This window comes from Xenopus laevis, chromosome 2S, assembly GCF_017654675.1.
Source record: "Xenopus laevis strain J_2021 chromosome 2S, Xenopus_laevis_v10.1, whole genome shotgun sequence".
NCBI lineage: Eukaryota > Metazoa > Chordata > Amphibia > Anura > Pipidae > Xenopus > Xenopus laevis.
The window spans coordinates 146,990,479-147,014,977 of record NC_054374.1 but is presented as its reverse complement, the minus strand read 5'-3'; the positions used below and the strand labels follow the sequence as shown (position 1 = coordinate 147,014,977).

At 37.8% G+C, this 24,499-nt stretch overlaps 1 protein-coding gene across 1 annotated transcript in view; it reads right to left on the bottom strand.

Moving 5' to 3' along the window:
* The window catches only part of flt1.S (fms-related tyrosine kinase 1 S homeolog), a 40,839-nt gene that overhangs the window by 6,138 nt on the left and 10,202 nt on the right, over positions 1–24,499 (bottom strand). The window contains 9 exon segments of the mRNA NM_001086387.1: positions 6,940–7,096; positions 7,184–7,350; positions 11,934–12,051; positions 13,832–14,009; positions 14,374–14,510; positions 14,612–14,777; positions 18,260–18,381; positions 22,535–22,743; positions 24,243–24,339. Coding sequence (NP_001079856.1) covers positions 6,940–7,096; positions 7,184–7,350; positions 11,934–12,051; positions 13,832–14,009; positions 14,374–14,510; positions 14,612–14,777; positions 18,260–18,381; positions 22,535–22,743; positions 24,243–24,339 — 1,351 coding nt within the window.

The following is a 24,499-nucleotide window of genomic DNA, read 5'->3' as shown; positions in this document are numbered from 1 at the left end:
GTGAACTGTAAAATTGCAATGATGCAATCCTTACCTACTGGCCCCAACCAAGCATGCCGGCCCCAACCATAACCCACCCTTTCCCATTTCAGACCGAGCCCGAATCAGCCTGCTGTGATCTTAATATATTACCCACCCATATCAGGTGCAGGTACTGTATATAAGAGACTGCAGCTGCTGGATTATGTATGAGGGACCCAGGCCCACCAGGGTTCTCCTGGTATCCAAGTGGGCCAGTCTGACCGTGGGTTGGAGCACAAATGTACTGTAAATAGTATTCGAACCTAATGAAAGATTGCTCCACCTCTAGTTAAACCTTTGTGACAGAATCGGCTCTTTGCATTAAGCCTGGTTAGAGTCTTGGAAGCACTTCAGCCTGGCCATCTGGATATTCTAGCATATGCCAACAGTGCAACTGTCAGCTGCCATAGACTAGCACTTTATATTGGGCTTACAGAAGGCTCTTAAGGCCTCAGTGTGTTTGAAAATGCATAACAGGTGTGAAGTAGGAGTAAGTAACTTTTGGGTGTGGTTTAAAAGAACCTTTGTAAAGAAAACAGATTACAAAGAATACTGACACACTCCTAATGATTATAGGAATACAACAGTATCACTTTAACAGGGCTATTAAACTTTGTGGACCCCTGTCTAAAAGAAAGGCACACAAACAAGCTTTTCATGAGGTGCTCAATGAGACACGTTTCCTGCCCAAAACGTGATTTAAACAGTAGTTTTAACGTCTGTTTGGGAATTCTTCTGTCTGACCTTTTGGTTGCTAAATGTACCCAGTCAGCACAAAGGATCAATGAAATGTGTGGAAGTGGAAGCTACTGTATGTGGAAATTCCCCAACAATGCCTCGGGGACTCAGGTGGAAGCACAAGCAGTGCACCAGGAAGGGCTTGTCTTGTCTGGATTCACGTATGAATGGAATGAGTGCTTCTTCGCAGCGCATCTCAATATATGAGTCAGCAGGAAGGAACAAAAAAACTGCCAAAATCTCCACTTTGTTCCCATTAATAGGGTAGTTCGCCATTACACACATATTGTTTTCAAATCGTACACAATGATTCATGCTTCTTCCAATACACTTCACAAGTGACACCCTACAGTAAAATACTGTTTAAGGATGTGGGATCCATCCAAATTATGGGATTGCTGTCTCCCATAGACTCCATTTAATCAAATAATTCATTCAAATTTTTTAAAAATTATTTCCTTTTTCTCTGTAATAATTGAACAGCACCTTGTATTTGGTCCCAACTACGATATCCTTATTGGAGGCAGAATAATCTTATTGGGTTTATTTAATGTTTAAATGTTTTTTTAGTAGATTTAAGGCATGGAGATAAAAATTATGGGTAGACCCCTAATCCAGAAAACCTGAGCATTCTGGATAACAGGTCTCATTCCTGTATTATAGCAACAAGTAGTCAACACAGCGATTATCAATATGTTGAGGCGATGCACATTACTTCAATGGCCACTTTCCATTGGAATCACCATAGGTAGACGTTGGTGGTGATGTTTGAAGAAACGTCTACTCATTCCTGTATTATACTACTCCACAGGGCGAATACAGTACAGTACAGTCTAATATGCAGACATTTTACAACAGGGGTGAATTATTTCTAATACACAATTCATTTATCAACACTGGGAAAATTGAATAATGAAAAAATGAATGTATGGGTTGCTCTCCACAGGCAAATTTGCCCAGTGGTGATCACTAAGGGCCATTTATATAATGAATATGGTAAAATATAAGGATATTATAAGTCACAGAGGAGTTACATATATTTATATATATATATATATTTATACAGGTCATGAAACTCCAAGGTTACTTCTAATATCTTCATATTTTACAATGGGTACTTTATTTATTATAATACACAAGTTTTAGTGAGTCATGTGTCAAAAATGACATCACTAAGCTCCATTCATAACTGATGACATCACTTAGAACCGTTTATAAGGATATATTTTACAGGAAATCCATGGCTTTTGTGTAGAGATATCCATGTTGTTTCACTATTCATGGCTCTTGTCTATTAAATATGGTGGTAATATCCACTGGACCTTTGTCTCCCAGCTGATCCTTACTACTTGACAATAAAAATCTTTAGATTGCAGTATTCCACTGGCATTAAATGGCACTGAAGCTATCCCTAGCAAACAGAGCTCATTCCTAGTGCTGTTTAAACTTCAACCAGATTAAAGGGGAACTAAAGAAAGTAATTTGAGACTGGAAGATGCTGTGTAAACATTCTTGGCTGTCCTTGACAACAACTTTTATTTTCCTTCTATTAACAAATAATTGAGGAATAGACTTTTAACACATCATTTGTATTTTAATATTATACACCAAGAAAAAAGGGGGGGGGAGGAAGGCAGCCGTAAATCTGGCAGTGAGCGCTGGCAGGAAGCAATTTTATTATTTTCATAGAGCAGCTCCATTCTTCAGCAGGCACTTTAAATTATTTAACCTCTTAACAGCCAGCCAAAGTCAATCCCGACGAGTTGTGATTTCTCTTTCCTGCATGCCTGGAGAATTCCGTAGTGTTTTTTTTTTTTGTTTCTACAAATAAATTGTCAAACTTTTCAAAGTATGCCAATTTCCCTAGCCAAGGTCAGTGGTCCTTCATAAACATCCCATCCCATGCTGAATGAGTTATTCTAGGCTTCACTAGAGATAGGGCTATAGTTCGGCCCTTAAGAATACATAAGGTTTTTAAGGAAGTAAATTGTGCCATGTTTGAAGATGCAAAGATAACAGTAGTGCTGGGAACGATCTTGTACAGAGGAGGAAGCCAAACAACTAGAGGAAAACAGAATACGCTTCTGATTTCGCACAGGAAACTGAAAACACCTCCTGCCAAAAGGAGATAAGAAAGCTCCCATGGCCTATTCTGGACAAGGCCGCTGTTGTTAAGCTTTTGCTTTAAGGCTGTACTTGGGGTACACTGCTCCAACTACTCCCTAGGTTCTTTTTTAAGTTTTTTTCTTTTTACACCCATACTGCCATTTGCGGACAGCATGCCAAACACAATAGAGTGTTATAATTATAACTACTGAATTGAAAAATGTTTCCTGGGCAAGTGTGTTCTACAGGACATGTCTATACAGTGCTCGCGCAGGATTATAAATGGCATTTGGGACAGAACTGGGGTACTCTGTAAACATTATAGCCGCAATGAATACAATAAATTGGTTTCCTTTCGCCGAGACATCATTCTGATCACTTATCTGATGTGAACACCAGCACGGCAAAAATAAGTGGCAACATAGTATTATTAGAGTGCATAATTATGTATAATTATTATAGGTATTAATGATGTTTTTTTTAATAGTTAATTTTAATTACTGTATTATAATGTACAATATTGTTAAAATATTATTCATTAATTTTTTTAAAAAATCAGAGGCTAAAAACCAACAAGGATTTAAAGGAAAACTATACCCCTAAAATGAATAATTGAGCAACAGATCGTTTATATCAAATTAAAGTTGCATATTAAAGAATTTTACCAAACTGGAAGATATATTCAAGTAAATATTGTCCTTTTATATCTCTTGCCTTGAGCCACCATTTCGTATTGGTCTGTGTGCTGCCTCAGAGATCACCTGACCAGAAATACTGCAGCTCTAACTGTAACAGGAAGAAGTGTGGAAGCAAAAGACACAACTCTGTCTGTTAATTGGCTCATATGCCCTAACATGTATGGTTTGTTTGGTATGTTTGTGTGCACTGTAAATCATACGATCCCAGGGGCTGCACTTATTTTTTAAAATGCCAGTTTTCTCATTATGATTACCAATGGTACATACTACTAAATAAGTATATAATTATGAACATTGTTTATTTACATGAAGCAGGGTTTTACATATGTGACATTTTATGGAATATATTTTTTTAGAGACCTACATTTTTTGAGGGGTATGGTTTTCCTTTAAGGAAGAGCATTCTCTTGCTCTGTTAAGAGTTGTTGGATATTGTATAATCTCAGTTGAAGCAGTGGTCTGGCTGGCAGAAGGAGCCCCCAACATTGCTGCAACTTAAAGGCATCCTGTTTGGCTTTGAATATGGAAGCCCCAAGATTCGCAGATACATGAAAAAAATCTACTTTAAATTTAAAAACGGAATGACATTATCTTCTGGCACGTGTTAGGGTGTTTTATTACATTGGGGATTATCTGTCAATTGATTCCAGCATTCAGAAAGATGAGAAATTACCCATACCCATTACAAGCCCATACTTTACTAATGAAGGAGTGCCCATACTACTACATACTACATACAACTAATGTGAGGTCTACTTTTAGTGATGTTGTCCCATTATGATCTACATCCATAATATCATTGTTAGCATTCTGTTCCATGGAAAATATTACTTAAATATTATATTGATTTATAAGAGCGTTTATATTGTTATATTTAAAAAACAACTATTTCTTATGTAATCTTAACAGAATAAATATCTGAATAAAAAGAATAAAATAGAAGGGTAATTTAGTCAAGCTGTTTGTTGACAGTGTCCTGAGATTTACTGATCACCAACTAAAGGTCTACTGGCAGATACGGATCTACCTTTTGGAGACCCCTGTGCAGCTGGCTGTTTTACTTATAGCTTTCATCTTTCACCCTTTGATTATAGGTGTTTGTACAGATTTGTAATTGAAGGAGGGGGTAGAGAAAAGTTGGATAGAAAAGAGGATCCCGTTTCAGCACCTTAGACAGCCACCTGCTCCGTCATAATTAACTTTGTTCATGGGAGAGTTTGGTGCATCTGCTGATTCACCGCTTTATGAAGTTGTACAACAGGATTAGATTTAGGCAAATGTGAGGAGAATATTTACTCTGATCCCTGAGTCAGAAAAGGCCCTGAGATAAAAAATGTAATTTCCGTCAGAAAAAATAGCACTGCTCCAAAGATATTTCAAAGACATGAAGACACAATGCTAAGTTTGGAGAATTCACTGTATCACTTGTTATGGGGGGATAGTACAGGTATGGGATCTGATCCAGAATGCTCAGGACCTGGAGTTTTCCGGATAATGGATCTTTCCTTAATTTAGATCTTCATACATTAGGGGGCAGATTTACTAAGGTTCAAGTGAATTTTCATTTAAAAAAGTTAGAATTTCGAAGTAATTTTTTGAATATTTCGACCATCGAATAGGATACTACGACTTCGAATTTATTTCGACTTCGATTCGAAGTAAAAATCGTTCAAATATTCGACCATTTGATAATCGAAGTACTGTCTCTTTAAAAAAACTTCGACTTCAATACTTTGCCAAGTTAAACCTGCCGAAGTGCTATGTTAGCCTATGGGGACCTTTTACAACCATTTTCTAAGTCTTTGTACATCGAAGGAAAATCCTTCGATCGTATGCTAAAATAGTTCGAAACGTTTGATTCTAAGGATTTAAACATTCGATCGAACGATTTTCCTTCAATCGTTCGAACGCTGTTTTCTGTGAAAAATCCTTCGACTTCAATTTGAGAAGTTTTTTTAACTTTGGAATTCGACCCTTAGTAAATCTGCCCCCAAGTCTGCTATAAAATCATATAAACATTAAATAAGTCCAATAGGCTGGTTTTGCTTCCAATGAGGACTAATTATATCTTAGTTGAGATAAAGTACAAGCTACTGATTTATTATTACAGATAAAAAGGAAATCATTTAAAAAAATCTGAATTATTTGATCATAATGGTGTCTATGAGTGATGGTCTTTCAGTAATTCAGAAATTTTTAGATAACAGATTTTCGGATAACGGATACCATACCTCTATTGTCAAGGCCAATGGTTAAGTTATCTTGGCCACAAATATGCCATTTATATATTAGAGAATATACATCCTACTCTAAATTATAAGGATACTAGAAGTATCTTCAAGACTATATAAAGGTGCAAATAGAAAGGATGACTGCCTCTTTATAGGTTATGAAACTCAAAGGTTACAATAATGCTGCTTTCTCTTACATGTATTCCTCATTCCCCATATATTTCTCTGTATGTAAGATACAGTACAGTCAACATATTTTGTATTTAAAAAAGTGATTGGGGCAGATTTATTAAAGGTTGAAGTGGCTGTCGCTAGCGAAAATTCGCCAGAAATGTCATCTGCAGGGACATTGACAATTTACAGGCGTAGAGGACAATTTACTAGCATAAGAGACCGTCGCTAGTGCAGTTTTGCGCTATCTTCAGCCGAATTTTCGCTCAGGCAAACGATTGTTACTCTACAAATTTTACAGAGTTTCGCCAGAGTTTACTTCGCTACCTTAGACCAGGAAAACTGATAAGATGAAGCTACATCCTCCTCAATCTTATGTCAGTGACATTGTGTACTGTATGCCGAAAAGTCATAAAAGGGTGGGCTCATGTCTAGTGCATTAGAGGATCTTTTGTCCTAATTTTGCTTCCTTGTAATACATTTGTAATAAAAAGTGGCTACTACAAGCATTTGCACCAACATCTCTAATAAAGATGTTTATATGGCCTATATGTACCCACCCTATTCAAATTGACCTAAGTGTAAGAGTACTAACGAAGTTTCGCTAGGCAGAAACAAACGTTAGAGAAAGTTCACTATGAATTGCTTGCTTCGTTCAACACTCCGCCAGTGTTCTGCTGCCAAGACACAACTTTGCATTTTAGTGAATTAGCGTAGTGGTAGCGCAGTTGTATGATCATTGATATGCCAAGGAATTTGATATCTTCAGAATATGTCATTGATACAACTCTAAAAAGAAACCTAGGATGACATCATTGATTCAGGCAACTAGACTGATTTAATGATCTGTTCTGAGCAATATCAAATCATTTGTTGATTGTGATTTTTCCACAAGTTTCTCTATGACTTTGCTGTTAAATCTTTCTATAGTTACTTTAACTTTTTTTTTTTTTTTTTAGAAAAAAGGGATTTACCTTGTCTTTAGGTTCTTCTTTGTACACGGCCGCCAGTGCCAAGTTATGATAGGAGGTGGGATGCCAAAAACTGTACACGTTAAAGACTGCTTGCTGCCCAATGGATACAGAACAGGTTCGTGTAAAGACATGGCGTTTTCATAAATTTGTGGCCTCACTACAAGGAAAAAAAAAGAAACATCAGTAATCTCTCAACAAAGCAGCATGCAGCAATATAAAGGATGAAATCCCAGTTGCTCCTTACCATTAACAATAAGGGGAAGAGTTAGATTTTTGGTCAGATTCCATTGCTTCAGCTGTAACACAATTGTATATTTTCCTGCGTCTTCTTCAGTAACATCTTTGATAGTCAGGGAATATTTGTCACTGTACCGAGTACACTTCTCTACTGCTGGAAGGCCATCTTTTAACCTGTTATTCAATAGAAGCATAAGGGACATTTATTTTAACATAATTATATTCTTTTTAGCTTGCTAAAACAGAGGGAACTGTCAATGCTTTAAAGAAACAGTAACCCCCAAAAAATTAAAGTGTCTTAAAGGAATGACAATATAATGTACTGTTGCCCTGCACTGGTAAAACGGATGTGTTTTCTTTAGAAACACTACTATAGTTTATATAAACAAGCTACTGTGTAGCCATGGGGGCAGCCATTCAAGCACAGGGTGCACAGTAGATAACAGATCAGTTCTGAAGAATCCCATTGTATACTACAGAGCTTATGTTATCGGCTGAGTGTACTGTGCCTTTTCTCCTTTTTTTAGCTTTGAACGGCTGCTCCCATAGTTACACATCAGCTTGCTTACATAAACCATTGTAGATTTTCGAAAGCAAACACACCAGTTTTACAAGTGCAGCATAGCACTACATTATATTTCCATTACTTTAAATCAGTTTAATTTTTTGGTTTTACTATTCCTGTAATATGTTAACACTACAGAATTTCAGTTAGCCAATTATGTTACTTAATATGACCGTTGCTGACCAATGCATATGTCTACTGTAGGCACCTAGCAAATTCTATAAGTCTTGGAGTCTCCCAACTCTGTCATGTGACTATTGGCTTATACTAAAGATTCAAAAGTTAATCCTCTAGAATGGATGCTTGAGAACAGATACAAACAGCCCTTGGGAAATTCCTAGGTAAGCCTTATCCTATACAAATACACATTAGCCAATATATAATGTTGGACCTAGCTATGGTAACTTTTGCTAACTTTAGTGAAAGAATCAACTTCTTTATTACTAGAACTTATTAGATCTTTTTGAGAAATGATGCACAGTTAATATTGATCAGATGTTACAGACACAGGCAGAATAGCATTGAGGTGACTCTACCACAGGCCTATCTACTCAAGTTGATTGGTGATCCCCGAGGTACTAATCTTTCTGCTTTGGTGGGCCTCTCACTTCTCCGCTAGCTACTGTAAGGATCTCAGATTTAGGGGGATATATAGCTAGAGTTATCCCATACACTAACTAACCCTACTGACAAGCTCTTCCTTCTTCCACTAAGGACTCCTCTTGCCTCAGGCTCCAGGCAATACACAGAGGAAGAATGTTCAGCTCATGTTATAATTTACTCCTTTATACTAAATAAAGATAAGATAAACCTTTTAATATCAATGGGGAATAAACTTTACCAAGGAAAAATATCTATGATTGATCCCATCATTTTTCCCCAAAGGCATATTTAACTGAAAATACATGTATTCCTAGTAATGATTTTTGCTGGACTATTTATAATAAAGATTTCAACCCTTTTGTTCTGCTGATTGAACTTATGCACTCATTGAATACATAAAAATAACGTGGGATATTTTTAGAAGATGGAATTCAGAACATTTGCGGAAAAAAAGTGTTTTTTTTTTCTTTAACCAAAGATGATCTTCCTAACCCTTATTAATCTAACCTCACATGTACTGCATGGGAAAGTACACGATGGCTTATTATATGACAATAAGAATTCTATTTACTTACATATTTATGGAATGTACATTTAACTGCTTACAGCGTGGTGAAAAGCTGCAGGGATATAGCTTTGCAGCTGCTTCAAAAGGTACAATACTCATGGACACTCTTACTTGGTTTTAACATCTAGTGAATTTTTATGTTTTCCACCACCTAAACCCATGTTCATTTTGTTTTGATGCTTGTGTCCACTTTTGTGGGTACCAAACCACAGGGGAACCTGATATTACTTAAAGCTTGTGTTGTCGTACAGTGGAGTTCCATCACAAAGCAACACATCAACATCTACTATGGTTACTTACCCTTACACTTGACATTAATCATTACACTATATAATATATTGTATAAATCTTTGGGAAAAGATATTTTGTGTGCAGTCCTCCACCTGTTGCTGAATTATAACTACCAGCATTCACTGACAGGGAATCTTCACCTCTTCCATATAGACTTGAAAACTACTAGCTTATAAAAACGGTGTATGGCAAGTCCTTTTTCATAAATAAGATGGGTTAATCAGAGTGTTTAGTTTCTGCATAAGTAATTGTACCTTGTTGTTAAAGTATAAACAGGTTATAGGGCGAAAATTCGCCAGCGCTGGCTTCACGCACATCGCAACACTTCGTCAGGCATAAATTTGCCTGGACAATGCTAATTCATGAAGATCCGAAGTTGCGTACAGGGTACCGAACGCTGGCGAAGTTGCGCTAGCGAAAATATGCTCAGTAGTTCAAAGTTATGCTAGCGTTGGCTAATTTGCATATGGCGTGCAGTTAAAGTACAATGGCCGTATATGTTGCAGCAAATATATTACACTACACAAGGCCAGGGAACCTTAATAAAATTATATAGAGGTGTTATATTGCCCTACACATGTGCCACAGTTTAGTTTAGGTTCCATATGTTATCAAATGTAGGGGGGAAGGAGGGTACCCCAAAATATTATTTAGATCTTTTTCAGCCTATCACCCTGTGAAAAGGAAAAGACGCCAGTGTTTTTTTGGGACTTAGAAAAATTTCAACTTTTTTTTGATGAACTCCTATGTACTCTATTGCACTTCGCCTGGTCTGAGGTGGCGAAGGCAAGTCTGGCGATAGAGGTGACGTTCAGTAAAATTAAAAACTTTGCGTAGTAACTCTCTTTCGCCAGAGCGAAAATTTGGCTGGTGTTAGAGTGCAAAGTTGTGGCAGAGTCTATCTCCTTGGCGAAATTACGAATTTTCGCCAGCATTAGCCACTTCGCCCATAAGAGCCGAAGCGCCGAACGCTAGTGTTACTTCGCTAGCGTTTGGCATTTTCGTTACTGCGCAAATTCACTAACGAACGCTGGCGTAGATTCGCTAGTGTTACTTCGCACCCTTACACCTGGCGAATTATCGCTACGGACGTAACTACGCAAATTCACTAACGTGCACAGTGTATTGAACGCTACCTTTTACGCTAGATAGGGATTGCTTCAAAAAAAGTCAAAATTTTTTTTAAGTCCCAAAAAACGCTGGCGTGTTTTCTACATTATAGGTGATAGGCTGAAAAAGATCGCAAATTTTTTTGGGGCTCCCCTCCTTCCCCCCTACATTTCCTGACTCATGGCAACTTACCTATACAGTGGGCACATGTGTAGGGCAAAATAAAATTTTTATTTGATGATTTGAAGGTTTTCTAGTCATTTGTAGTGCTGATACGTATTCCTCCATTGAAATTTGAATTTGGCGCCCTATGCAAATTAGCCTTCGCTAGCGTAACTTCGCTTTACTTAGCGAATCAACGCTAGCGCAACTTCGCAATCTTACGCTACCCCTGTGCGCAACTTTGGATTTTAGTGAATTTGCGGAGCGCTGGCGAAACTACGCCTGGCAAAGTGCGGCGAAGCTCGGCGAAGTTGCGCCTGGCGAAACTACGATTGTTAGTGAATTTGCCACATATGGGTTTTATATTACTGGGCAGAATTTCAGGGGTGATATACCGCCCAGCCGCATCAAAATGCAAGCACTGGAGACTTGAAAATCTCCCGTGTGTCTCCAGTGCAGTTCTATGTGTGCATGTGAGCATGCGCAGGAAGTGGACAGGTAGAGGACTTAGAGGGGAAGGGGAGGAGAAGGAAACAGGGAAGGGGAGGGGACGGGGGGAGAGGAGAAGGAGATGGGGGTAGGAGAAGCAGACGGGGGGAAGTGGAGCTGGCCTAGGGGTTTCTGGATAGTAAATCTGGGCCTAAAGCTGGTCATAGATGCAAAGATGAGGTCATATGAAACGAAGGTTCATAAGATTTTCAGATCGTGTGTTGATCGTCCCGACATGGCAATCGGTCGTTTAGTCGATCAGACTCATTGACTTATCAACGAGTACCCGTCATTACAATTTGTCGGACATAACTTTTGTACGGTTGCTGTTTGTCAGTTTATGGACAGAACATTGTCTGATTTGCTATTTTTCCTACTTATTTAATCTGAATGGTTAATAGTAGATCGGCAGACTGAAACGACTGATCGTTCGTCGTGCAAAGTTTAAAATCTGCACGTCTATGGCCAGCTTAACAGATAAGGCATAAGATCAGATCAGGTCCTCAAGAACTCTGTTTGTATTAACTGATTTGGCAGAGTAAGTTCTTTATGGACTTGGCTCATATAAAGTCATGGGGCATAGCTGCTCTTCTGATAAAAGGGTCATATGGACAGAGCTGAAGCCTGGGTTAAATGGCGCTCTGTAAAATAATTGGAACCTAAATAAAGTATATGCACAATAAAAATGAAACACTCTTTAGTATTCATGTCAAATAATTTTGACCACAGGTGGTGTGCCCAACGTAAGACGTATCCAGCTCTGGCAACCCACATTCCATGAACAGAAAGAGCTACTGGTTTCCTAAAACCAGAGTGAGAGTTGCAGGTCTAAAAAAATCTTAAATCAATTCCAGATTTGCCCAAAGACATCAATGGTGTTAAACTACAAGTTTCTCTTATTGAACTGAATCTGGACCATTATGCAATTACGTTAGTTATTATATAGGGTTTATTTACATCAATACTCACCATATAACCTCTGGGTCAGGGAAAGCTCTCACTTTAACTAAAATATGATAAGATTTCTGACCAGCAAAAGATTCCAAGACACCTTGTGTTCTGGGTTTAACGTTGATAAATGGCTTTGCTGAAGAAAAAACATAGAAATGATACATTTAGAAGGTGTTAAACTGTGTAGTGATTGGGTGGATATTTTGCACTTGCTCATATCTTTAATGTAAATGCAGATAGCAAGAAATGGACTAAGTTAATTCAAGCAAAATGGCATTTTAAATTTTAAATTAACTTTTAGTATAATGTAGAAAGAGATATTCAGAGCTAATTTGCCATTGGGTTTCATGTTTTTATTATTTGTGGTTTCTATTATTTAGCTTTTTATTCAGCAGCTTTCCAGTTTGCAATTTCAGCAATCTGGTTGCTAGGACACAAATTACTGTAGCAACCATGCATTGATTTGAATAAGAGACTGGAATATAAACAGGAGAGGCCTGAATAGAAAGTTGAATAATAAAACATAGCAATAACAATAAGGGGCGGATTCATCAAGGGCCAAATTTCGAAGTAGAAAATACTTAAAAATTCGACTTGAAATACTTCGACTTCGAATATCGAAGTTAAAGTATTTTTCAGCAAAATTGCCCATCCTGCGATTCAAAGGATTTCACCGATCGAGCGAAGGATTTTCGTTTGACCTCTAAAGACTTAGAAAAATGTTGTAGAAGGTCCCCATAGGCTAACATCGGACTTCGGCAGGTTTAAGATGGCAAGGTATTGAAATCGAAGTTTTTTAAAGAGACAGTACTTCGATTTTCGAAGTTGTAGGATTTTATTTCGAATCAAAGTCGAAGTTGTAGGATTTTATTTCGAATCAAAGTCGAAGTTGTAGTATACTATTCGATGGTCGAAGTAGCCTATTCGATAGTCGAAGTAGCCTATTCGATGGTCGAAGTATCCAAAAAATTACTTCGTAATTCGAAGTTTTTTTCTTCGCAAATTCACTTCGACCCTTAGTAAATCTGCCCCTAAATGTACAGCCTTACAGAGCATTTGTTTCTTTGGATGTGGCCAAGTGACCCTAAATTGAAAGCTGTAAATAATCAGATGAAAAAGGCAAATACCTCAAAAACTATATATAAAAAAAATGAAAATCTGCTTAGTTATTTTATAATATATTTAAAGTTCACTTAAAAGTGAACCACCCTTTTAAGGAAAATAATTAGAAAAGGAATGTTCTCTGCATTAGAAAGTTTTACCCTCACAAAGATTTACCCACAAATAGTGAGTATTTTAAGTGAACAACCAGCTGAGTAAAACTAAACAGAAAACCTCCTTAATTCAAGGATATCAATATTTATTGGCTCAATAATACTGGAATTGATGGACCAGGTTGTGATTTTCTTAATTATTCCGATATCTGGTTCCCAAACTTTATGTCCTCAGATAAAGTGAAGTTGCAATAAATATATTAGGCAATGAGCCAATAAATATCAATAAATATATTAGGAAACAGATCCACCAATGCAGGAACTATGCTGCTACATTATTTATTTAGCAAGTGTTAAATAGATAATGTAGCAGCATAGTTCCTGCATTGGTGGATCTGTTCCCTAATATATTTATTAATATTTATTGGCTCATTAGACAGCTGTTAGTAAGAAATAATGATTAGCTTTAAAGGAAATGTTCATTATAAGGAATGAAGGAACAGTGAACAACAGATCTCCAGGTAGAACTTGGAGACACTGAACCTTCCCCCGTTTAAACTGCTGCATAGAAATCACATTGCATAAGTAGCCTTGAATTGTTGCAGGTCCTGTATTGGTTACTGGTCTTACTTAATAATTCCTAGGACTCATATTAGATGCTGCATTGGAGTGTTTGTGTGTGCCATGTATAAAAGCTCTTACCATGAATCCGAACTGTCGTGTTGACTGAGCTTGTAGATGGACCATTCTTGGCTGTGCATGAATACTGTCCTTGGTCAATTTTCTGTACATTATCAATAATCAGTGTGCTGTAGAACATGAGTACTTTGGGGTTTGAGGCATCCATTCTCCTAATTATGGAACCTATTCTGTGAAATTTCTAGGACAAAAACATGTTCCAATTACAAATGTCCTGTACATAAATGTGGGACATTAATGTAATTACAGATGTATAGTAGATGAAGTTTAAAAAAGCAAACATCCATCAAGTTTAATGTTCTGCTGGAAAAAGTCCTACCTAACATCTCTGTATTTTCTTTTAAGCTAAAAAAAGCCCTTTCTTGAAACAACCTCATATAGTATATCCCATTTTGCACCCTTGCACCGTTCTTCCCTTCCCTACCCTTCTTCAATAAAGAAGCATATGCCCTAGGTTTAAGGTAATCACCCCCCATATTGGCACCTTGTCTTTGTCTTCTTAAATTGAATTTGGACAATAATATGAATTATTATTAGCTACTTACAGTCCGAGGATATTTCCATTCTATTTCTGCTCTTGCATTTAAATCGGTTTTAACAGAACATTGTATCCTAAGCCGTTCTCCACTCAGTAGATGGATAGAATCCGGGACATCTAGTTTAACACTGTGGATTGTACTGGCTGCAAAAAAATAATGTGACAGCAAAAGAATGAATGTGAAGAAAGACAGAATAATTGTTGAGGGGAAAAACAACATTTTAACATTTTAAGTGCTTACTCACATTCTTTATGTGGTAGATATATTGTATTGTGCACAATTCCATTGAGGGTGGCTTCACAGCTCAAGAGCTCGGAATACTGAAAAGTGGGATTGGGGATAATAATTCCCCTCTTATTGTTCCAGATGATGTTTTTTTGATCCACGGGGAATGGGTGTTTGCCGTAACGCTAAAATAAAGTGAAAATCGAACAAGTTTATGAACTGGTAGAAGGCTGCAAACAAAGTTCCATTAAATATTTTGTTGCAAAACAAATGCTTTGTAATTGTGATATTTTATTACATACACTGCGCACAGGGGCGTAACTACAGAGGAAGCAGACCCTGCGGCTGCAGGGGGGCCCAGGAGGTACAGGGGGCCCCATGAGGCTCTCATTGATGAGCAATTTGAACATATATTGGTAAAACAGGACAAACACTGGATATGTTGGGGGCCCTAAAATTAATTTGCTGTGGGGCCCAGCAACATCTAGTTACGCCACTGACTGCGCATGTTCGCAAAAGCCATTTATACGCAAACATTGCAAGAAGTCATTGAGGTCTGTAATCGGTCAATAAGGATGCAAACAAGGTCACTAACATTTGCAAAGATTTGTTTTGTTTGTGAACATTTTGTTTGTGAACGTTTTGTCTAATGAAACATGTTACATTCCCCCACTAGTCTTCTATGTGCAAGACATTTATGTTGTTAAAGGAGAACTAAAGCTTAACTAAAGAATTAGGTTGTAAATGTTGTACATTATGTTTTGTGCTTCTGTACCAGCCCTAGGCAACCACAGCCCTTAAGCAGTAAAGATCTGTGTCTCCAAAGATGCCCCAGTAGCTCCCCATCTTATTTTCTGCTGATTCACTGTATATGTTTTGTGCTGCTGTCACTTACTGAGCTTAGGGACCCACTGCAAGTAATACAGATAATTACTACATGGTAGCACATCAGCCCTGTAGCATCAGCTTATATTACAGACCAACCTCATTTTCTGCTTGATAATTTGCGACGACCCCTAAGCTTAGCTTCTCAACAGCTGCTCAGAGCCCACTGAGCATGTGAGTGTCACAGACACTTTCCAAGTTGGTGACCCCCTGTGACAAGTTTGAAGTCCTGGATGATTGCTGTTATTGATAAGTTGAAACTTTAGGTTTGTGCAATAAATTTAGTATATAAAATATGGCATTTTTAGCCATATTCATTTTTAGGGTTTAGATCTCCTTTAATGCATGTGCTATGGACCTGTTTTGATTGTGTCTACTGCAGGGGTAACTAACCCAAACTGGTATTGTAATAAAAGTCATGCATGCTCATTTACCAATTGCACAGACACGAGTGCTAGAGGGGACTAAGGGCATTAAAATTAGGGCCAAGTGCACTTGCATGTGTGACAATAGCCATAGACAACCAGTAAGTGGCCACAAACTCAGGCAACACTACATACAGAGTTAGATATAAATCACTGTGACTGCATGGACTAGCTGATGAGGCATATGTGTCTCCCATGGGTGAACAATTATGTTTCTATTAACAAAGTTTTGGTTTGTTATTATTGCTGAGAAGAGATGCGCTGTTATTAGGTTTATAAGGAATTGCTCTAAAATCAAACTAATTGTGTTCTCAGCTTGATATCTATAACACATCTAGAGCAAGGTCAGCGTTGGAATAGGCCAGGGGCAAAAGCTGGAAAGAAAAGTCCCTCCTACAAAATTAAACAAAACAATCTTCAGTGTGCTGTCTGGTAAGTCTGACCAATGTATGGGCTGAACTGAAACACAATCTGACAGCAGGTCCATCTAGTCTTGTTGTTGTATATTTCTTTTATTTTGCTAAATTATCCTTCCAACATCTGCAGTAAGATGATTCCATGTATCTATCACCCTTCTGTAAATAAGAGTGATAGATACACCCATTCAGCATTCCTCGCTCCTAACTAACTGTGTTAGTTCCCTAGCAATATTTGAATTTCTATCATATCCCCTCGTACTTCTCTCTCATGAACTGTAGTAGACCATAAACCAGACGAGTTGCCGTTTTCTGGATAGTTTATATTTTAAAGTGAAATTGGTTTGTATGTGAATTTGTTAGTATCACAAGCTCCCTGGTAATAACACAACCTGTTACTAATGGCTTGCTAAATCCCAATTCTTTGTTATTCCCATCAGCTATTCACTATACCTTCTGCAGATGTTTCTTTGGGTTTAGGAAATGGGTAAAGCCCCCAACATCTGAAGACATTGTTCACAACAGCATTATAGCATATCCAATATTTGCCCAGCCCTCATGACCAACATCACTGTAAGAAATATCTGTCTCTGGTCTCCAAAACAGAGCACAATAATTAAGGTAAGATCTCACTAGCAACGACTGATAAAAATGGCTAGTGGCTTTTTAACCTCCCCATGTTTGCTACCGCACCTCTTTTTATACAGCCTATCCTGATACATTTTTTATTTTCAGACGACAGCCTCCAGAGATTATAGGACACCAGGGGGCAAATTCACTTTGGCTGCTTCGTCCCACTTTGCGCCACATCAGCAGGCCCAAATTCGTTACCACTATGCTAATTCACTAAAATGCGAAATTGCGTCTCAGCAGGCGAAAGCTGTCAAATTTTTGCTGGCGCTACTTCGGCTGTGTGAATTTTCGCTAGCGTTTATTTCTGTCTAGTGAAACTTCTTACGCTTAGATCAATCTGAATAGACCTAAAAGCCGTATGGATGTCTATATCAGTAATGTTGGTGAAAATGCTTGAAGTGGCCACTTTATAATACGAATGTCCAAGGAACCTGAATAAAGACAGAAGAGGTCCTCTAATGCCTTAGACGTGAGCCCACCCTAAAACAAATGTGCCATGCCCCTTAAAAAAACTTATTTTTATTGGCAGACACAGTGGAGAAACATACACAAATATGGGATCCATGGAACATGTTCCTGCATTCGTGAGAAATCTGTACTAGTAATGTATTTGGTGCCAAATGTGATGAATGAATACTGGTAAGAACAACTTAGGGTTATTGAAATCCTATACTAACCTTCCCGATCCTTCAAGAATATTATACTAAATGTAATGTATACGTTATCATTTGTCATTGCATTTGAAAATGTTAAAATAAAAGAGATTTAAAAAAAAAAAAAAAACTTATTTAATAGTTTGGACTTTTGAAGGCAATCGCCAGAGTTTTTGACAACTTTAATTCATCTCCGGCATACAGGATATGATGTCACTGTTCGCCTGGTCTGAGGTGGCGAAGTAAAATCTGGCGAAAGACGTAACGTTCAATAAAACCCGCACCTTAGTGAATTTGTGGAGTAATAACCGAAACGTGAAAAGTCGTCTGCATGCGAACGAATGCTAGCGACGGGCTCGTTCGCCTTTGAATTGTCCTCCATGCCTGTTAGTGCATTGCCGATATACCTGCGAATGGGATTTCTGGCAAATTGGCGCTACTGACGGCCACTTTGCCCTTTGGTAAATCTGCCCCCTGTTTGTTACATATCTCCTTTATACTTTTTTTCATGTTTTAACCCCATAGGCCCTCTGATATTGTGTAGGAGTTCAGGCCAAATCCCCTCTCTATCCTACCATAAAACCAGCTTTGCCATATTGTACTAGAACTGTATGTGGTAAGCTACTGACTTAAATACAGTTGATTTTTCACTTACCTTAAATGTGACAGTTATGTTCGGGGATGTCACCCGGCAAGGAATAACAAGTTCTTCTCCATCGGTCACATGAACTACCTGGGGAAATTCACTGTGCATCTCCACAAAAGGAATGTTGGCATCTGTTACAGAAAAGAAAGAATATTTACCATATGGCCAAAATTATGTGGACACCTGCTTATCTAACACCTCATTCAAAACCATGGTATTAATAAAATTGGTCCTTTTGTTGGTGTTAAAACAGCTTATGTACTTCTAGGAAGCCGTTAGGCTAGATGTTAGGTGGATTTGCTATCATTCATATGTAAGAAGTTGGGCATTAATGCTAGGGATCAGGTCTAGTTTGCAGTAGATATATGCATGCTCTATGCACGCCAGTCATATCCTGGTTCATTCTGTACTGGGTTCTATATCACTGTCGAAACTAAACATTGGAATCCTCTGCTTTGTGAGTTTATGACTAGCAATTACCCCAATGCAATGGTTCAGATCCTTTAATGTCCAACAACAATGACCCCCTTAAAACACAACACAAGTAATGTTTGGTCCATTATACTTAAATAATAATTCACCCTAGATCCCACTCTAACTGGTACTCAGTCTGAGCCCCCATCTACTGTTTTGCCTTCCACCCAAAGGTGTAAGATGGATTGGATGGATGGGTGAAAGCATCCAAGGGAAACAAGCAGTGTTTTTGTCGTCCTCTTTGCCAAAGAGATTCTAGGAATAGTTGAAATTCATGGACTTCTTTTTCCACCTTATGTACTATGTACAAAGCCAAACTATGTCAAATGCTTTCACACCCTAGTTTATTTTAAGAGAATAAATGTTAACAAGCTTTACAAAGGAACAAGTGTGTTGTTTTGCAGGGCTGTTCGATGCACGAAAAGGTCATTAGTTCCTTACCTCTAATCATCTGTAAAACTGATTGCTTGGGCTCCCTAAGGGCATATCCATTCATGTCATATTTTTTTTTAAAAACCCATTTCCAAAAGGAGTAAGTGCTGTAGAGCAATTTCCTGTACTCAGCAATAGCTATAACTACAGTATTTTGGAAGAAGTAGCGTGAGGGGTGTTTTCTCATGGCAGACAACATGTCACCACTAACTGCTGTCAGTTGTTCCAAAGACCATTCTGCGTTCTGTATTTTTTGTTTTGTCTTTGGACTTTAAGGGTCAGTAAAGGGATTTCTTTGCTGTCTAAGGCTCATGGAATGCAAACTGTTATGTAAAGAGATAGAACACAAGAATTTGTAAATCTGTAGCCTCATTTATGAACATAGGGGAGATCTTGGACTCAAATGGCAATGTTTTTTTTTTTGTTTTTTTTAAATTCTTTATTTATAATTTTCCAAAGTACAAAAAAAGGAAAAACAGACATAGAATCGAGACAAATAAATAAGTATTTTAACATACAATCTACATAAGACTATTCTTGAATGGCTGGCATATCATCACCTTAAAAATTCAAGTAGTTCTTACACTTTTATCCTTAGATATGTCTAGCCCGTTACGCCATGTATTTAAATAAGGAGAAACAAACACAACAAAAAAAAAAAAAAAAAAAAAAAGAAAAGCAAAACAGAAAGGTGAATAGGGATGCACATCCGCACAAACGCACGTGTACACCTGCATATGTACGAGTGTACAAGCATACAAGTATACAAGTATACAAGTATACGTACACGAGAGGACCATGACTCAGATATTTAAAATTCTTATTACATCTAGGTTCGCCACCATATAGATGTTCTATTTCAATTCTGGGTAATTAATTCTTGGTATTCTCTAGATTCTACAAACAGAAGCCAGTGCATCCATTTTCGTGTTAAACTGTGCTTGTTGAATTTTCCCCGTTTTGTTATTTTTAAATTTTTCAAACTGATAAATTTCCTGAACTTTTCCTAGCCATTCTTTTATCGTTGGTACTTTATGCGATTTCCAGTACTTCGGTATAAGAGATTTGGCCACATTTATTAGAATAGATATCAAAGATTTTTTGTATTGAGCTGTAGACAGTTTATTTTTATGCAAAAGGAAAAAAGGCCGCTGAATCTTCTAACTCTATATCCGTAAATTTATTTAGTAGTTGTTGTATTTCAAGCCAATAAGGACGTATCTTAATGCAGTCCCAAAGGATATGACTGAGGTTTGCTCTCGGCTGGTTGCATCTCCAGCAATTATCTGATATATTCCCCTTCATTCTTGCCAGAACCATAGGGACCTTGTACCAGTATGAGAGTATCTTATAGTTGTTTTCCTGTAATTTACAGCAAGGGGTGATCTTATATGTGCGCTCATTTATTTGGTTCCACTCTATTTCCGTGAAAGTTTCTCCTAGTTCCCATTCCCATTTTTGCCGAAATTTGCTAATAGGGTACTCTCCAGGCTCCAGCATTATTTTGTATAATATTGATATTTCTCGTGTTGGCCTGTTTCGACCCATAAACAATGATTCGAATGTTGCGTCTGGCGGGGAATGGCAAAGTTTTTACCCAAAAAGGTAGAATTTTTTCACAGAATCCCTGCACTGTGCTTGATAAGTTGCATCCATTTTGGTAAAACATATGCTATTTGCCCAAATGTTGTATTGTTAAAGGCACTTGCAATGCAACCCTAAGGGAGCCTGAAAGTACTAACAGGTCTAGACTACATCAATGAAAACAGTTAATTAATGCACTCTCAATTCTGCAACCAGTGGTGCATTGGCAATCATAATTGTGGTTTCTGAGTTGAAAGCATGCCAATGGGAAAGAGGGCTGTCTTTGACAGGGCACAGATGGGGCAACCACCCTAAGGAGGTCAAGAACTATAGGACTAACCCTTCATATCACTGTAACTCAAGCATCCACCATGCAGTGGGGCTAAAAAGCTCACATCTAATAAAGTTCTTTGCTCTACCTGGTTTTCTGAAGGAGAACTGAGGTGACCAAACACCCTTTACAGCTGGCAGTCACATTCTGACTGTTTTCTATGACAAATACTGATACTTTCAGGCTGAAAGGCTAATTTCAGCATTTCTTATAGGCAATTTGTTTCCTATTCAAATAGGAATAGGGAAAGTGGATTCTGAGAAGGACGTGTAAGTTAAAACACCCAGTGTACCACAAGCCTGAACAGTTTGGACTAATTTTCTCACAATATATTTATGCAAATATTTTTAGTTCAAAGATAATTGGTGGTTTGCGGTATTTTACATGTCTAACCATTTGACATGGTAGTGCCAGATAAAAACAAAATAATGCAAATGATGGTTATATGCAGTGTGCCTATTTTTTTGTAATTACAACATACATATAAAAAAGGCACGTTTTATGTACTTCCATTGAAACATATATGCTCAATATTCAATGCTAGAGACAATGCTAGAGTTTACTTCACTTTCCAGCTCCGATCCAGCAAGAAAGATCGAATTAATGACTATAAACACAGCCTGAACATCTTGAAATAAATAATTGGGGCAGGAACACTTGGCGCCATTAAGCATGAAGATCTGAGCAAGCTGCATCCTTCCACTAAATCTGCCAAACTGTCAGAAGTCAATAACGGTTTTCAGCAATAGGTTTTAATTAGGGTTTTAGCTCAGCACCATCACGGCTCCCATTAATAAAGCCTGCTGGGTAACACTTCACACACTTAGGATCCTCCATCCTCAAACCTTGACTTCCTCATCCATAGAGACTAGCAGCAGGGTTGTCTGGCTCAGAGGAAGCGGAGAGTGCCAAAGGATCACACAGGGGGACAAAAGTTCAGCCAAGGACTGCAATTTAGCCACCAATTCAGCAGGCAAACAAGGAAACAATACCTCGGAAATTGGAACACCCTTTTTTGTATGAAACTGTTTATACACCAGAGCGGTGCAACTTCCAGCCCCCCAGATTATCTTTAACTAAAATTCCCAGCACCCCCTTTGGTTGTCTAAGGATTGTGGGATTTGTAGTAAAAGTACAGTAACATTTATAAACCGTAACACGTATTACCTGCACTGTTACACAGTACCTGTAACAGCATAGTCATACTTTTTTTTTTTCTTGTAAATTTTCAAGGATAATAACCTTTTTACAGGTGGAATTCGATAAAAGTGACATTTGCAACAATTGAGTGCCCTGATTATCAGGGCAATAAAATGTATAATGTATAATAACACTTATCATCTATAACAGTACAGTGAAACTTTTAGCTCGTAACATAACAGTAACATTTATTACATATAATAGCAGAATCTTTTTCTGTAACTAATAACACTTATCTCTGATAGTACATTGACGTTCATTACCTGCAACAAATATGTAGATAGAAGTGGACCTGTTTCCATTTTTCGTGGCAACTGTGCAGCTGTAATACCCAGTATCACTTGGCCGAGCTTTGTGCACAGTCAATGAGCTACACCTGGTACGTAGATGGCCCCCACAAGCACTGTTTTTAATACTTATTCTTTCCTTGTTTAGGTTGGCAGGATAGGTCCAAAAGTGGCTTTTGTGGCTGCTGTAAAAAAAGAACCAGAAGCATGTAAAACACTGCAGAAAGTATTGGAATTTACCAAACTTCTCACTCTTTTCTGTAAATGAGACTCCCTTTTATGCAAAGACAGTCAAATTCCACTCATGCCTGTTACTAAAGACATGGAGTGGCATTGAGTGGGTTTGACATTATATCTACATTGTGTAAAATAAGCCGAAAGCTAACAGCACCAACCCAATATCTAAGTGGCGGGGGGGGTACCTCTCTCTTATGCGATTGGAGCATGTTGTTGTACTGGTAAGGGAAGGGGTGGACTGAGGTCAGGTTCTTAAAGCTGTGTCAACCCTAATGACCTAATTTATCATTGAAAAAAATTGTTAGAACCAGTTCTGAAAAAACCCTGAAAAATTCAGTTTTTTTGTGAAAAAAAACCCTGAATTATTCAGGTTTTATCCCTGAAGTGCTTGCATTTTTCATGAAATCGCTCGAAACGCCCAATTTCTTTTGGATTTTTGAAATGGGACATTTGCCATTGACTTCTACAGGTCCCCGACAGTTTGGAGATGGAGTATTTTTGGATTCTGACTTTTAGCAGCCTCGGGGTATAATAAATCATGAAAAATTCAAGTTTTTTTTTTCCGTTAAAAAAGTTCATAGTAGAAAAAAACTCGAATTTTTCGAGTTTTTGGCATTCAGACTTTAATAAATAACCCCCTTAATATAGCCCTCCCAACTGTACAATCAAAAATAAATAATTTGTCATTTAGCACTTAACATGGAACACTTGTGCCTTTAGCGGATCTTCTTTGCTTTGGTGGGGCTTCATCTCTACTAATCCAGCACAAATGTCTATAATACTTCTGCACATTTTATTACTAACACTATCCCTGTCATTAAATGCAGCCCTACATAGAGCTGACATTAATGGTTCCAAATAGGGATCACTGCTTCAAGAGAGGGTTCAAATTAGGGATGCACCGAATCCACTATTTTGGATTCGGCTGAATCCCCGAATTGTTCACAAAAGATTCGGCCGAATACCGAACTGAATCCGAATCCTGATTTGCATATGCAAATTAGGGATGGGGAAAACATTTTTTACTTCCTTGTTTTGTGACAAAAAGTCATGCGATTTCCCTCCCCGCCCCTAATTTGCATATGTAAATTAGGATTCGGCTCGGCCTGGCAGAAGGATTCGGTGCATCCCTAGTTCAAATGGGTTTTTTTGCTTTCCTCTGGATCAACTAGCATTTGGGTAGATAACTTATAGACATAAAAGGTTGAACTTGATGGACATGTGTCTTTTTTCAATCTAACTTACTATGTAACCAGGTACTTTAACTGCCCAGGCTTGCACTACAATGGCTGTGGGGTGAAGTGGTGGGAGACTGAAGATATAGTAGGTCAAAGTGGAAATAATACAACATAATTCCCTGAATGTTAGTGATTACAGCATTCTACATTCACATCGGTACAAAATAACACTGTTCCATTTAAAATTGCTATTGCAAACAGTTGCTTACCTGCATTTGAGATGTATCAGTTGGCCTGCTTCTACGACTAGCTCTTTTTCCTTTATATTCAGCTTGGGCGATTTTAATTTGGAACAATCACTATGACCTAGGGAAATAAAAGTAAATTATATATATGTATATATATATGTCATTGATATAATGAATAATTGATGAATGGCTAGATGAGAGTTACAGTTCAAATGTAGCATTGAGTCGCAACCCCATGAAAGCACAATATTTCTTTCCTCTATATGAGTCTTTTCTAA